The sequence below is a fragment of the Andrographis paniculata genome, unplaced genomic scaffold (assembly GCF_009805555.1).
Source record: "Andrographis paniculata isolate CXL003 unplaced genomic scaffold, ASM980555v1 Contig65END, whole genome shotgun sequence".
NCBI lineage: Eukaryota > Viridiplantae > Streptophyta > Magnoliopsida > Lamiales > Acanthaceae > Andrographis > Andrographis paniculata.
The window spans coordinates 4,667,096-4,683,368 of record NW_026137601.1 but is presented as its reverse complement, the minus strand read 5'-3'; the positions used below and the strand labels follow the sequence as shown (position 1 = coordinate 4,683,368).

The following is a 16,273-nucleotide window of genomic DNA, read 5'->3' as shown; positions in this document are numbered from 1 at the left end:
TCCGAACTGGGTAAATCTCCGACCGAATCTAATACCCTGTAAACCAGTCATGACGGAAAAGTCATACTAGGTGAACCATGTGTGGCAGGTATTCGTGCATTTTGCTTGCAAGGATAACATTGGAAATAAAATCTAAGATCGAAAGTTGTTATTCAAACTTGTTTTTTTTTTTAAAAATAATAATAATAATAAATGAGGTAAAGTTATGGGATTTAGTTGTAAACTGAATTATCACTTCTCTCCTCTTATCCTTTATGTGTTTTTTTTTCTAGAATAGGCCTCATTACCTCTATTCAGTACATGTGGATACAAGAAGGTAATTTGGTGAAGTTAACAATTAGAAAGGGTGCTATTGGTACTAATCAAAATAATTCTATCCAGTCCTAGACTCGACCATTGAAATGCTCTATAGTTGTCTATATTTCTTAGGTTATATGTGACTTAACCAAATATAGGAAATTAAGTACAAAAACCAAGACTAAACTAGGAACTTAATCATGGGATAATTTCGTTAACATATAGGAAAAGGCTCATGAGAAAAATAGAGACTACTGCAAAAATGAAACCATGGAAGGTAATGGAATTTGGGAATGAAGCAAACCTGTTGTGGCTAGAGAATAAGTTTGATAGAGTCTCCTCTGTCACAAGTGAACGATCCGGAAAATGTCCTGCCGTGCCGAGCATTATTTGAGTTTCTTCCATGTCCTGTCGCGAGTTCATGAAAGTGAAACTCAAAAGTATGTAAATCCAGAAGGAATCAAAGATAAGGTGAAAGAAAGCAATAAAAAGACATGGAGCTCACAAGTATGGACTTGTTATCTGACTGCTAAGAATGAGTTCATTTAGGATCCAAACATGGCTCAATTTATTGCATGCAAACGCAACGCAAATTATGAATGTAGGCGTCTAAAAGAGGGACACATACATATGTAGAGCATGCCTTCAGTTTATGATGATGGTATTGCGAAATTTTCTCCTTTTCCTCCTTGCTTTCCTTAAGATCCGCGCTGTTTCTTCCATGGCTTCCTCTGTCGAATATTCATCCATTCCTGATCAAAGAAACACAATGGGAATAACAAGCACACAATTGATCATGCAACTTCGAGAGCAATAGAAGCAAAACTAGTGTTGGCAGTCACAATATTTTTACCTGTTCCATTTTTTGTATACAAGCAGGAAAAGCATTCCTCGTCTGAATCAATGACAATTTGGCGTTCCTGTTCCAACCACAGCATTACATATATTATTCACAAACATTTTTCATCTAGAAGGCTAGGATTTTCTTAAAGAAGTAAGACAGGATTTTCATAACATGCACATGAAGTGGAAAAGAAGCACAACAGTTATAGAAGTTACCGATTGATTTGGTGGACTTTTCATATGATTGTTCCGCTTATAAAGATTTCCATATTTAGTTGTTGCTTGCTCTTGCTTTACCAATGTCCAGCCTCCCATTTCAACCTTTGGTGCTAGCCTTGTTTGTTTTGCTTTTGAAACTCGTGTTGAACTACAAACAAGAAGGTTTTGCGTAGTTAGGGAACAGATTGAAGCATCTTTAGTAAGTGAATATAATGATCTTATTACAGAACAAACTTATGAAGTAGAGTGCATGCAGAAACAGGAATAGCCTTATATATCAGATGGATATCGTTCCGGCAAAGAGTAGCCCTGAATAGGTGTACCTGCTTAGAAATTGAAATTTCTCAGGAGAAGCATGGAAAGTGACAGCCTGCAAAACATAGTAACTACTTTAAGAAAATATCTTCATGATGATTACAAACAACTCAAAATGAATCTACCCTGTGTCATTAAGGCTGTGCAGAGAAGAGTACCTTTGGTCTCTGGGCAGAAGAAGTTGATTGTCTTTGTTGGGACATCTTTATATTGGAAGAAATTTCCTTTAAGTATTTGAACAAGAATATGGTGAATAAATCTTTCTGTGGTGGACTTAAATGCACATATATAGCGCAAACTGTTGACCTAACATGTCAACATTGTCGTCTGAAATTCATCAAATTTGGTTTTAAGAATACGTACCTGAATTTCTTTACAGAATTTGTTGTGAAGTTCATTTTGAAACTTGTGTAGTTGCGTGTCGATTTTCTCCGATAAGGATGACAGCATTGAGACTACATCTCCCAACATCTCTTGGTTCATAATCTGCTTGAGCTGATCAGTTACAGATTTCAAGCCCATGTCCAGTTGAGTTTTGATGTCTTCTTGTACCCTGCTCTGGTTAATAATGGATTAATAATATAATTAAATTCAGTTGCTTCTTAGCTCATGGCATATCAAGAGATTAAGGATGCAATATAGCCGGATATGGAAATCTTACTATCGAGTGCACTGAGTCTTCATGAACAATCAATTTTTGCCTCACACCTTCCACTGTAAAGCATTAAACAGCTATGTCATTTAGCTCTAAGCTGATCTAACAAACTTTTTCATCCCTAAACCCCAAAATACGAGAAACCAATGTTTCCATTTGAACAGTATGATAAACTCACAATATTCTCATTGGCAAATAGTGAGATAACCATAAGTTCCCACTATCAATAGCATGCATAATTACACAAATCTAGCTTTCGAGTACATGATTACTTTGGGTTCTAAACTACAGTCAAGAGATGTTGTGTACTTACTCTCTAATGCCACTTCTTTTGTAACCTTGTTCACTTGCATGATGTCATTTTGAACAGAGTCTAAAATCATTCCAAGCCTGCTTAATGAAGTTTCCATCATTCCAATTCTGTTGTCAAGTTCTTCACTGTTCTGACCTGATTGATAAAGTAAGATTCAAATTTAGGCAATAAACTGTTATAAGATAATATTGCTAACAAACCTATTAGGAGTTGGTTTTTTCACATGAAATTTCTTCATCAAAACCAGAATTTTATTACAAACTTTCAGATTTCTTTTGGATTGAACTAATACACAATACAGTTCTAACTCCAGGCAAAATATTACAAACAATTGCAATCAACGAGAAAACCAAGGTTGTTTTACTGGATTTTTGTATCAAATAAGAATCTTACATTTGTATTCTTGACTGGACCACTTGCGCATCACATTGTTAGAAGCTCTAGATACAATCATTCCACTCTCTTCTTGTGTGTGGCTCATAGGAGGTAAGTAAGACGTCCTTCTGATTGAATTTTCTCTTTCTTGAGACCCTATTTTCTACGAACAATTCAAATTAACCACAAATTAGCAGATTCAAGGTGAATAAACCAGAAACGAACACCAGATTATTTTCTTACTTTTGTTAGAAAGGAAGAGAACTCTCATTCAGTCGAGAAACATGAACTCCACAATAAATCAGCCAAGGATGGAAAGAACAAAAAGACAACAAATTGAACAGCCAATTCTCATAGTATTACTCCTTAATGGAACTAGTAGAATCACCTTCTACAAGAAAACTGCTTATAAATCCAAGACAATATTTGTCACAGAATCTTTTCAAGTTTATTAGTCTCCATGTAATATGATAATATGTGTTTATAGATAGATGCATACGAATTAATGAATGTTGAATCCAAGAATATGCTGGATTCAACGTTCCTCTAAATCAGTAATACATCCCCACACACGCAAGCTCATGCAATACTCAAATATAAGGATGAACACCTCGTTAAGGAGACCTTCGCCTTGAGAATTCTGTGAAAACTGAGATAGGTGCTGAGATGAAACTCCTTGAGAAAGCGAACGCTGTGAGTGTTGCAGCGGCTGTAGCTGAAGCTTTGACGCTGTTTGGCTTCCTCCAAGTATTGCAGAAGTGTCTAATCCGCTTGAAATCACACTCGATCTCCTTAGTATCCAGAACAAAATCTTCAATGTCATAACAATGTATCCAATTCAAATCTATTATATATATATATATATATATTCAAACATACATATATGCGATCAATTTTTTTTCGTTGCATGAACTGATAATAGGAATAATTTATGTATGCTGATGAGCAAATTGAGTAAATAAACATCAATATTAGGAACAAAAGAAACCTCTTACTACGAATGCTGCTCCGCAGATTACAAATTATTCTTGTGCTTTGCAGATATTTGCAATTCGTTAACCAAACAGAAAAGCGTACGCTGTAGAACGCAAAAATTTAAAAACAAGCGTGATTGGAAGAATTTCATATACCTGGACTGAGGAGGAAGAACAGATATGGAGCTAAGATCGCAAGCTTTGTTGATCTTCAGCTTCATTTCTCAATTGCTGATGTGAAACTGGAGATTCGTACGAAATCAAAATTTTGAAGGAAATCAGCTCGAACGTTTAACCATTTGTTCCTAGCGTTTGACTTTGGTTCGAGGCAGCGTATTTGGAAAACAGAGGCAAAAATGTTCAGAGCAGTCTTGAAAGTATATTTATAGTTAAGAATTGGCGGGAATGGGCTAAGGGATTGCTTGGATCCGTAATAAGAGAAGCATATTGGGCCGCCACGAGGCCCAAATTTTGATACAAATATTATTTACAACTGAAAAGGAACGAATGAATTAAAAATGAAAATAAAAAGGAAAAGAAGAAAGGGAAAGCGAGGCGGCAGCGGCGGCTATGTGTGGTAGTAATTTTATTATCTTATTTTCTTTAAAGCTTCTTATTTATTTATATTATGTAATATCAATAAAAATAAATTAATTATTTTTTCTGTATAAAATATCATATTTAATACTCCATCGTGATAAATTTAATTATGATATTAATTGAGAATAATTTTATATTAATTTGATGATTATATAATAAAGTTTGATATATATTTTGATTTAGTAGATATTGAATAATAAATTATATAATAATATATGATTGAGTGAATATTGGATAATAAATTAATAATATTTGTGTTTATCCATTATATATATTTATATATATTGTAATAGTTTTGTAGAGAAAAGTATCGAGAAATAAAGTTTATTTTCCTCCTTTATTATTCCATATTTTGTTAATTTTTCTATCAGTATCAGAGCCAAAGCCATGAATGACTCGATCCCTTTATCCGTGCCGATTCTCGATGGAAAATTTTTTAATCAATGGATTGTCCAAATGAGGGTGTTTTTCGATTTTTATGAATTACCGAATATTGTTGAAGAAGGTGTTCCAGTATTGCCGGAGGGTGCAACTGTTGCACAACAGACAACCAATCGAGAGAATAAGAAAAAAAAGATAAAAAAGCTCTATATCTTTGATGAAATGATGAAAGATGAGTCTTGGTTATGACATCTTCGCTTTGGTCACTTGAATTTTCAAAGATTGAAAATGCTTGCTCAAAGGAATATGGTGAATGGATTGCCAAAGATCTATCACCCCAATCAAGTGTGTGAAGCATGCATTTCAGAAAAGCAAAGTAGGCGACCATTCAAAACTGAAAATAATTGGTGGGCAAATCACTTATTGGGTCTTGTTCACTCTGATGTTTGTGGCCCGATGAGTGTTAAATCTCATGGCAAAAATAGGTACTTCTTGATATTTATTGACGATTTTTCTTGAAAGATTTAGGTTTACTTTCTACCTAAGAAATCTGCAATGTTCACAAACTTTATGAAATTTAAAGCTCACGTAGAAAAACAAAATGATTTTTCTATAAAAAAAGGTTGTGAACAGATGGTGGCGGTGAATATATATCTTCCTAGTTCAAGAGTTTCCTAGAGGATCATGGAATCGAGCATCAAATAACTCCACCTTACACTCCTCAGCATAATGGAGTTGCAGAGCCGAAGAATAGAACCATCTTGGATATGTCAAGAAGCATGTTGAAAGCCAAAGGGTTACCGAATTCCTTTTGGAGAGAAGCTGTTGCTTGTTCGGTGTATTTGTTGAATCGGTCTCCAACAAAAGCTATTCGTGACTTGACGCCAGTAGAAACATGGTGCGGAATCAAACATAAAGTTCAACATTTGAGAGTATTTGGTTCCGTGGTCTATGTACATATTCCGGCGGCCACTCGAACAAAGCTAGATGATCGTGGAGAAAAGACCATCTTTGTGGGTTATGCGCATGGTGGATACAAAGTTTTTAACCTAACAACAAATAAAGCCATCATCAGTAGAGATGTCATTGTTGTAGAGGATGAAACATGGAGTTGGAGTTTGCCTCAAGTAACTCAAAGCCGACCTGTTCAATTACTTGAAGGTGCTTCTCAAGGTGGAATTCACAGTATGGCTGAAGAAACTACACAAGCCAATACTTCCAATGAAAGACCGACACAAGCCAATACTTTCGACGAAAGGCCAAGGCGTCAGTGACAACTTCCGGTCACACTACATGACTATGAGTAGAGCTGTTAACAAGCCGAGCCGAGTCGAATTTTCAGTGTTCATGTTCGTTCGTTAAGCTTAACGAACAAGGCTCGTGTTCGTTCGTTAAGCTTTCGAGCTTGTTCGTAGTGTTCGAGCTCGGCTCGTTAAAAATTTTTAATGTTTGAGCTCGTGATCGTGTTCGGCTCGATAGGGCTCGATTAAGCTCGTTCGGGTTCGATTGAGCTCGATTAAGCTCGTTTGTCTCACTTGTTTGTTTTTTTTTAAAAAATAATAATAAAACATGAAAAAATTGTAATTCAAGAATAAAAGCACAATAAATAACAATCCACTAAAAATTTAACAACACGAACTTAATTCAACAAAATCCAACACAATTTAACACAAACTTAATCCAACATAATACAACACAATCCAACACAATACAACACAAACTTAATCCAACACAATCCAACACTAACTTAATCCAATACAATCCAACATAAACTTAACCCAACACAATCCAAAACAAACTTAAATGAAAATACAATCTTTCCAAATATAACATCATGATATGCTATCAAACTATGGATGCATCAAATGATCGTATCTTTTCACGCTGAAAATCTACAAAAATTTGTATATATATGTTAGTATATCTAAATATAAATTAAGTACAATAATAGAAGAAAATAAGTACCCGGACATGAAATTAAGATACGCCATCAAACCATAGGTAGAAAATATGTACCAAGAATAAGCTACCAAACCGCTAATTCATCAAGAAATTACGCCTTTAGCTTTGAAAATCTGCAAAAATAATAAATACAAATATCAATGCATGTAAAATAAAATTAAATGGCTAATCTAAATACAACTATAAAATATAAATTTAAAAATGATATATTGAATTACAATACATTATTTATTTCAATGATTCAACCTGGAAGATCAATTTCTTTGTAGTTAGAAAACTCCTTAGTATCCAACTCTTCCTGTAATAGAATTCAAAATTATATCAATTTAATTTAACATAGAAAAATTAGAAAATAAAGAAAATAAGAAAAGTATTACCTTTTTTAAGAAATATTTCTTAAGACCATGCAAATTTCTAATCCAATCATTGTCACAAAGCAACATTTGCACCGTATCAACCGACATAGAAGCCTAACGATCATCAATAACTCTACCACCGGCGCTAAACGTAGACTCAGAGGCCACTGTGGTTAAAGGAATAGATAATATATCACTTGCCATCCTTGCCAATACTCAAAACCTCAATCTTTCTTCTTTCCACCAACCCAAACCATCCAGGTTTGCATTGACATCACAATCATATCTACTTTCACTCAAATAAACATCCAAATCAGATTTCTGTGGCGGGGCTTTATTAGACTTACTCACGTGCATATGAAACTTTGCTTTTCCGGTTAAAATTTCACTTCCAACCCCACTAGTACCCAAAGAGTTAGAAGTTGAAGACCCTCTAATTTCAGAATGTTTACGCTTCAATACAATCAGAGGCCTCTCTTTAGAAGTGTAATTCGTGACATACTCATCATAAAGATCATACAAAATCTTCTTGATCTCACCCACGTAAATTGAAGCTTCATCCTCACCATAAATTATTGGAAAAGCAAAATCAATAAGCTCCATTTTATATCTTGGATCTAAAATAGCACCCAAAGATATCAATACATTACTGTCTCCCCAATACTTGTTAAATTTCTCTTCCATTCTTAATGCTATAGACCCCATATGAGAAGAATGATGTGTGCATTTCTCATTAAGAAGCTCTTTAATCCGATACAACTCAGGGAGGAAAATATTAGCCGTTGGATATTCAGATCCAGAAATCATATTTGTAATCTCATGAATAACTCCTAAAAATTGGCAAACATCTTCCACTTGGCTCCACTCAAATTCAGTCGGCATATAACGAAATCCAACATCAATATCAGCATATCTAGAAAACACATCTTTAAACTGTAAAGCTGAAGCTAACATCATATAAGTGCTATTCCATCATGTTGGACAATGAAGAAATAACTTCTTCGGAGACAAAGAGAGTTGTTTTTTTTTTATTTTTATTTTTTATTTTTATCTTGCTAAATTCAATGAGATGCGCTTCAGAATTACATAAATACTTTATTTCATCCCGAACACAATCAACCACAGACCCAATCTTATTAAGACTATCTTGCACCAACAAATTCAGGATGTGTGTACAACAACGAACGTGAAATATCTTTCCCCCAATACTTAATTGTTTTCTCAACAAAAAATCAATTTTCAATCTCTTCACACATACATCATTGTAAGAAGCATTATCAACTGTAATACTAGACACTTTATTTTCAATTTTCCAATTAATGAAACATCTACTAAGTGCATCAACTATAATAACACCAGTATGCGGAGGTGGAACATTACAAAAATTCAACACTCTCTTTTGTAATACCCAATTGTCATCTACAAAGTATCCAATCACCACCATATATTGAACCTTTTGGTTCGACTTCCACAAGTTAGTTGTAAGACTAATTCTTGTAACACCTTTTAACATTGATTTTAACATTTTTTTTTTTTTTTCAGATTCAAAAGTAGTCATGCAATCCTTCTTCACAGTATGTCTACTAATCTTTTGATAAAAGGGAGAAATAACTTTAAAAAACTTGTTGAAAATAGCATGCTCCATTATGAAAAAGGATATTCATAAGCTAAAATCATATGGGATGCAAGTTCCCATACCTTAGCATGATCGTACCGATAATTCGCAATCAAAGTTATCCCTTCTGAATGAGATTCGGTAGTGAAAGAAAGAACCTGCTGTTCCGAAGGCAATGATGTTTTAATGCAACTATCCAGATGACGCTTATAAGTAGTTGCCGTTCCTCCCGAATTTCTTGAGAAAATCCCTTTACAATGACTACATTGCACTTTTACTGACCCATCAGGTTGAGATATTTCTTTAATATGTTGCCACACAAACGATTTCTTAGCTCAACTTTTTTTTTTTTTTTTATAATCCTCCCTATTTTCTTCCATGTTTTTTTTTCTTTTTCTTTATCCTTTTGATGGCTATTAACAAGAATCTCCAAGTCCACGTCCTCGTGCATTTCATCATCTTCACCTTCATCAATGGGAACTTGTTCAACAAGATGATCAACATAATCTAGGGCATGAGCAGTAGATGAACCTTATTGGGATTAACTTTGAGACATAACTACAATTACAAATATGAAAAATATTAGAAACTCTTATTGAAATTGAAAATTATGATGACTAAATTGAATATTATTGAAATAGATATAGTAATTTACATATATAGTCATGATAATCAAATTGAATATTTATTTAAATATTTATATATGGATTTGTGAACTGTAAATCTGTAATATATATTTATAAAGAAAGAAAATGTCAGAACAGAGATCCAACGGTTGAGGTGAAATTCAATATATATATTTGTTCATATGTATTCAGAATTTCAAAGAAAGCGGTAAAGCTCCTAAATCAATAAATCAATGTATGTGAAAATAAATATAAATTTACGTGTTGGAGCTCGGATTGGGAGGAGGCGGGGAGGTGAACTGCAGACGGCGGGCTGTGGTCGGTGGAAAGGTGGAAGAAAAGGCAGGCGAAGGCGGCGTTACTGTCGCGCAGACTGGAGTATTGGCGGGAGCCAGCGGCAGGACTGTGGGCTCGCAAAGGCGGCGACTGTTGACGGCGGCGAACGGTGGAGGAAGACAGTGGTTGCACGCTGTGGAGGAAGACAACTGTGAGAGGAAGAAGACGGCGATGACGATATGATAATTGAGCAATGAAGCGATTACTACTAGCGAGTGAGGGTAAGAGAGAAAGTAAATAACAGAGAGGAGCGGCGGAAGAAGTGAGGGTGAGAAAGAAAGTAAAGAACATAGAGGAGCGGCGGAAGAAGTTGTTGGGGGAAGTGGAATTATGGTTTGAGAAATGACAAGTATATTATTTTATTCTTAATATATTATATATATGTGATATTTTATGTATTAATCTAACGAAAGAAAGTAAAGAACAGATAGGAGAGTGGACGAAGTTGTTGGTAGGGGGGAAAATGGAGAGATTACTCAGAGGAGGGCGTTTATTTAATATTATTTTTTAATTGAAATTATAATTTAAAATTACTTTTAATTTAAAATTGTTTTTTTAATTTATATATATATTTAATTTATGTATAAATTAAAATTAAAATTTAGAATTATTTTTATTTATTTATTTTAAATCAATACTTTATTTATTTATTTATTTTAAATCTATACTTTATTTATTTATTTATAAATTATAATTTTTATATAAAATAATATATTATTTTAACGAACGTTCGCGAACAAGGCTCGGGCTCATTCGTTAACCAAACAAGCCTGTTTTTGTTGTTCGGCTCGACTCGTTATTCGCGAACGAGCTTTAACCGAGCCGAGTTCACGAACGGCTCGGTTCGTTTAAAACTCTAACTATGAGGTAACTTATGATGATGTCATTTCTAATGATAGAGAAATTGTGCATATGACTATATATGCATATTGTGAACCTGCCTTGGTTGACGATGCAATGAAAGATAGTAAATGGGTGAAAGCTATGGAGGAGGAGTTGAGTTCCATAGAAAGAAATCATACTTGGGAGCTTGTGGATACTCCATATGGTTGCAAACCCATCGATGTCAAGTGGGTTTTTAAAAAGAAGTTGAAGGAAAATGAAGAAGTAGAAAGGTTATGGCGAGGCTTGTGGCGAAAGGCTATGAACAAAGGCCCGGATTCGACTTTCAAGAAGTATTTGCGTCTGTAGCTCGAATGGAGACGATAAGGTTGTTGATAGCTTTAATTGTGCAAAATTGTTGGAATATACATCAAATGGATGTAAAATCCGCATTTTTGCATGGCCCACTTCAAGAGGTGATTTATGTGAAGCAACCACCCGGATTTTAATCATATGGAAGTGAGCACAAGGTGTATAAACTGAAGAAGGCCTTGTATGGACTCAAGCAAGCTCCACGAGCACGGAATGTGCGGATTGATTCATTCTTCTCCAAGATTGGATTTCAAAGATGTCCAAGTGAACAGGCTCTTTATGTCAAATTCACTCCTACTGGCGATAATTTGGTGTTGTGTATATATATGTTGACGATCTTATTTTTGCAGGGAACAATCCCCGCATGATTGATTATTTTAAATTATCCATGAAGTGCAAGTTTGATATGACCGACATGGGCTTGATGTCATACTTTCTTAGCATCGAAATTACTGAGAGAAATTGTGGATTTTTTGTTGTACAACAAAAGTACATTTCTGAAATATTAGAAAAGTTTAACATGCAAGATTGCAATGTTGCACGAACTCCAGTGGAAGTTGGCACGAGGTTGGTAAAAAGTGAAGATGAGTCTGCTGTCGATTTGACATATTTCAAACAAATTGTTGGAAGCTTACGATATCTCACACGTTCAAGGTTGGATATTACTTATGGTGTTGGGCTAATTAGCAGGTTCATGGAATCTCCACGCCAATAGCATCTTCAAGCTGCTAAAAGGATTTTGAGGTATTTAAAGGGCACTCATGATTATGACCTTTTTTATTCATTGTCTAGCAATTCTCTTGTTGGATTTAACGATAGCGATTGGGGAGGAGATCTTGAGGATCGAAAGAGTACTACCGGAAATTGTTTTTTTTTTTATTTTTTTATTTTTATGGATCTACTGTTATTTCCTGGTCTTAAAAAAAGCAGTCTATTGTTGCACTATCAACTTGTGCATATAAGTATGTTGCTGCGTCCACGACTGCTTGTCAAGCTATTTGGTTGAGAAATATGTTGGATCAAATTGACATTCCGGTTGAAGGTCTTATACAGTTGCAAGTCGATAATGTTTCGGCAATTAATTTGGCCAAGAATCCTATAGCGCATGGGAGAAGCAAACACATAGATATTCGTTATCATTTATTGAGGGAAGCCGTGAATGAATGGAAGATTGAATTGAGGTTTTGTAAATATGAAGATCAAGTTGCCGATATTTTTACAAAGTCAAAGCACGAATCATTTGTGATGTTGAGGAAAATGTTTGGGATGACTTCGGCGGAATATCATAATTAAGGGAGGGTGATAGAATTTAATTATGATATTAATTGAGAATAATCCTATATTAATTTGGTGATTATATAATAAAAAGTTTGATATATATTTTGATTTAGTAGATATTGGATAATAAATTATATAATAATATATGATTGAGTGAATATTGGATAATAAATTAGTAATATTTGTGTTTATCCATTATATATTTATATATATTGTAATAGTTTTGTAGAGAAAAATATCGAGAAATAAAGTTTATTTTCCTCCTCTATTATTCAATATTTTGTTAATTTTTCTATCACATCGGTCTTATATAATTTGTTCATTTTTTTCTATTTTGATTTATCCTACATAATTTGTCTTTTTTCTTTAATCACATTTAAAATTTAAATTTATAATTTTAATTAAACTATTTAGTCAACTTAATTTTGATCAATAATTATTTTTATTATATCATAATTATTTTTATTAATATACTTCTTAATTATTTATTAATTATATAATACTTAAAACTTCGTGATCCAATTAAAATGAACAAATTAATTGAGACAGATAGAGTAACAATTTTAATAAAAAATGCAAATACATACTAGAATAACACCAATTGAGAAAATCCATACTCTCTTTAGAACACCAAAAAATTATTGGCATAGAACTAATATTTTGGATTTATTTGATTGTGGTTTTAAATTGACGTGAGATAAATTGTTGATTTAAAATATTATTTAAATAATTTTTTGATATAATTTTTTGTAGTATTTTATTGAAAATTATGTGACAAATAGTATTGATTTTAATTTGTAATTATAATTAATTAATTTTTTATTTATTTATCAAGTTTTATTGATTATTTTAAAAACATTTCATTTAAATTTCTGTTTACCCTTTATTTAAAAAATTAATAATTATTTTGTAAAAAAACATTTTTACAATTCTACGAGTAAACAAACTATTTAACCATGGATGTTTACAGCACTTAGCTTATACAATAGTTGCACAAAAAAATATCTCCATTTATCTTTACGCGTTACACTACAAAAAAAATAGCCATTTGTAGCGAAATCGTAGTCGTTACAATTTTCTTACTACAAAAGCTATTTTTTGTTCCGGATATTACCGTAACAAATAGTATTTTTGGTATGGTCAACACCTATTCTTTTGTTGCGGTATATTTCCGTTACAACTACAATAATTATCTTTTAAATTTCAAAATAAATCTAAAATAATCTAAAATAATATATCATATTTACATATATATGTATATCATATATAATACATACATAATACTTACATATTAATATATACAAATTAAATACTTATATATTAATATATACAAATTAAAATTAAGGTAATTATTTATTTAAAAATAATAAAATTTCAAAATAAATCTAAAATAATCTAAAATAATATATCATATTAATTTACATATATATGTATGTCATATATAATACTTACATAATACTTACATATTAATATATACAAATTAAATACTTATATATTAATATATACAAATTAAAATTAAGGTAATTATTTATTTAAAAATAATAAAATTTTAAAATAAATCTAAAATAATCTAAAATAATATATCATATTAATTTACATATATACGTATGTCATATATAATACATACATAATACCTATATATTAATATATACAAATTAAATTCTTATATATTAATATATACAAATTAAAATTAAAATAATTATTTATTTTAAAATAATAAAATTTGAAATTAAATCTAAAATAATCTTATATAATATATCATATTAATTATTCCCTGCCCTGCTTCTTCTGAGTCTTGTTTCTTCTTCAGCGTCTTCTTTCTTCTTCTTCCTTCGTCGATCTCCTGGTTCGTCTTTTTTCTCTTCGTCATTGTCTTCTTCTTTGTGTTCTTCTTCACCAACTGGCTGACCTTCGCCCTACACCCCTGAAAATCGCACCTCCTCACTGTCTTCGGCCGTCGACCGCGTCCCACACGCAAGCTATAGCTTTTCCTGTAAGTTTGGATATGGGATTAATTATTTATTTTTTTTTTCCTGCCTAGTTAGGCTTTTCTGATTTTTAATTTTTGTTCCTAATGTTAGATTTAGGGCTTAATTTGTTACATAGATGATGAGAGATTTTGCAATTATGTGGTTCGTCTTGACACTACTTGATAATTAGATTCATTCCTCTTGTGCCTTACTTCATGGATGACAAATAGCCTTTTCCAGAAAGAAATTATTCCTGCATTTTTACAAGTTTGAGGTTTAACTCATTACTGGGCAGCTAGATATAATATTTTTAGTTCAAATGGAAATTTTAAGTGGGAAGTTTGTTCATGGCATTTCAAGTTGTTCCTGAAGTACGTGATTAGCATAAACTTTATTTTTACTGGTAAAACTTACTATATAGTTGGTGGAGGCAGAGCACATATATAAGTTTATATATATGTCTGTGTATTGTTTGTATGAATGAATATTGCAATCAGAAAAGGGGAGGGTTGGGTACATCAACCAAAGAATTACTTGGATTATAAGGTTTAGGGACCACCTCCAAATTTAATTCTAATGGGGACCACATCAATTGGTTGCTTCTCCAAACCTTCTAGAAGCTTATATATATGTATATATATATGTGTGTGTAAGAAGATAGTGGTGCATTCTGTGTAGTTCATCTTCCATGCTGATAAAGCACAACCACTACCAAAAGTCCAGTCTAAATATACCATCATCACTGATATGTATAATATTGTTTGTGTTTTCTCTGTTACTTTTTACTGCTTTTATAAAGTGTTCTGCTGATTCTTGGATCTACTAATGTGCATTATGGATGACACGAGGCGTCTTTGAAATTGAATAGGTGTGTCATACCCGCCATTGAGGGACAACGTACTTTTTGGCACAAGTCTAAGCGTCGATCCAAGCTTGCTGCATTGTAGTAAGTTATTCATTCATCAATAGTATATCACATTACTTGTATAGCTTTTATGATATGAACATTCGAATTTTAGTGCTGATATTCATATTTTTAGTTCAATACTACTATTTTCGGTGGTTATATAAGCCGAGGCAGGTTAGTATTAAGAACCAACCTGAAATAAATTATCTTAGGGCCTGAAAATTATTTACATGGCACGCTATTAAAGTGGTACTTCTATCTTGATCCACATTACAACATGTGTTTAATTAAGTGCATACGATATTTGTTAATGGGATTATGAAAAATCTTCAAACTTTTTCTTTCTTAGATGGACAAGAGTTGGATTGACGAATCGAACCATACTTCGTCTACTTATTTAGATGGTGTGATTCAATTCTTAAACTATGCTTTTCGTGGGAGGGACGTAGACTTGGTTGTATATTGCCCATGTAGGACTTGTTTAAATCGTGCCACTAATACTCGTAGGGAGATATTGCTTCATTGCATTAGGTATGGGTTTGAACCGTCTTACAGGGTGTGGACTAGCCATGGTGAAGTTATGGGTGAAACATCAAGTACCACGGAAGACAGGCTTAGGTCAGCACTGTGGGAAGATGACCTAGATATGCTATGCCTGACCACCAGGGTGAAGGGATCAATGAAGGTAACACTGCGAACAATGTAGGTGACGACCATAGAGATGACAACAACAGTGGGTGGAGGCAAATGCTTGAAGACATGCAAAATGATCTTATCCCAGGGTCTAAGAAGATTAACAGGCTTTCATTTATTGCACGTCTCTTGCATTTGAAGGTTCTATGTCAGTGGTCTAACCACTCGGTCGACCTACTATTAGAGCTGTTGCGGGATGCCCTACCAGATGTTGTGATCTTGCCGAAGAATTACTACGAGGCAAACAAAATAACAAAGAAGTTGGGGTTCAATTATAAGAGTATAGATGCATGCATTAATAACTGTATGTTGTTCACATGAGATGATGTAGAACTCAAATCTTGTGTGATTTGTGGGGCTAGTA

The 16,273-nt window shown here is 33.1% G+C and overlaps 1 protein-coding gene across 1 annotated transcript; it reads right to left on the bottom strand.

Annotated features, from left to right (window-relative positions):
* Window positions 1-559: 559 nt before the first annotated feature.
* Window positions 560-4,278, bottom strand: LOC127262585 (putative recombination initiation defects 3). Its single transcript, XM_051291335.1, has 12 exons — window positions 4,148-4,278; window positions 3,628-3,808; window positions 3,036-3,180; window positions 2,643-2,777; window positions 2,336-2,388; window positions 2,038-2,232; window positions 1,833-1,898; window positions 1,683-1,729; window positions 1,357-1,507; window positions 1,151-1,217; window positions 926-1,049; window positions 560-705 (listed from the first exon to the last, which is right to left on the bottom strand). The coding sequence occupies exons 1-11, from the start codon at window positions 4,210-4,212 to the stop codon at window positions 943-945; spliced, it is 1,212 nt and encodes a 403-aa protein (XP_051147292.1). The 5' UTR covers window positions 4,213-4,278; the 3' UTR covers window positions 560-705; window positions 926-942.
* Window positions 4,279-16,273: the final 11,995 nt, after the last annotated feature.

Excerpts from the sequence above, each read along its gene's own strand:
- LOC127262585 (XM_051291335.1), bottom strand. The coding sequence starts at position 4,212 with ATGAAGCTGAAGATCAACAAAGCTTGCGATCTTAGCTCCATATCTGTT. Across the intron at positions 3,809-4,147 it reads GTTCTTCCTCCTCAGTCCAG|GAGATCGAGTGTGATTTCAA; the intron begins GTATATGAAATT and ends CTGGATACTAAG. Across the intron at positions 1,218-1,356 it reads AAAGTCCACCAAATCAATCG|GAACGCCAAATTGTCATTGA; the intron begins GTAACTTCTATA and ends TGGTTGGAACAG.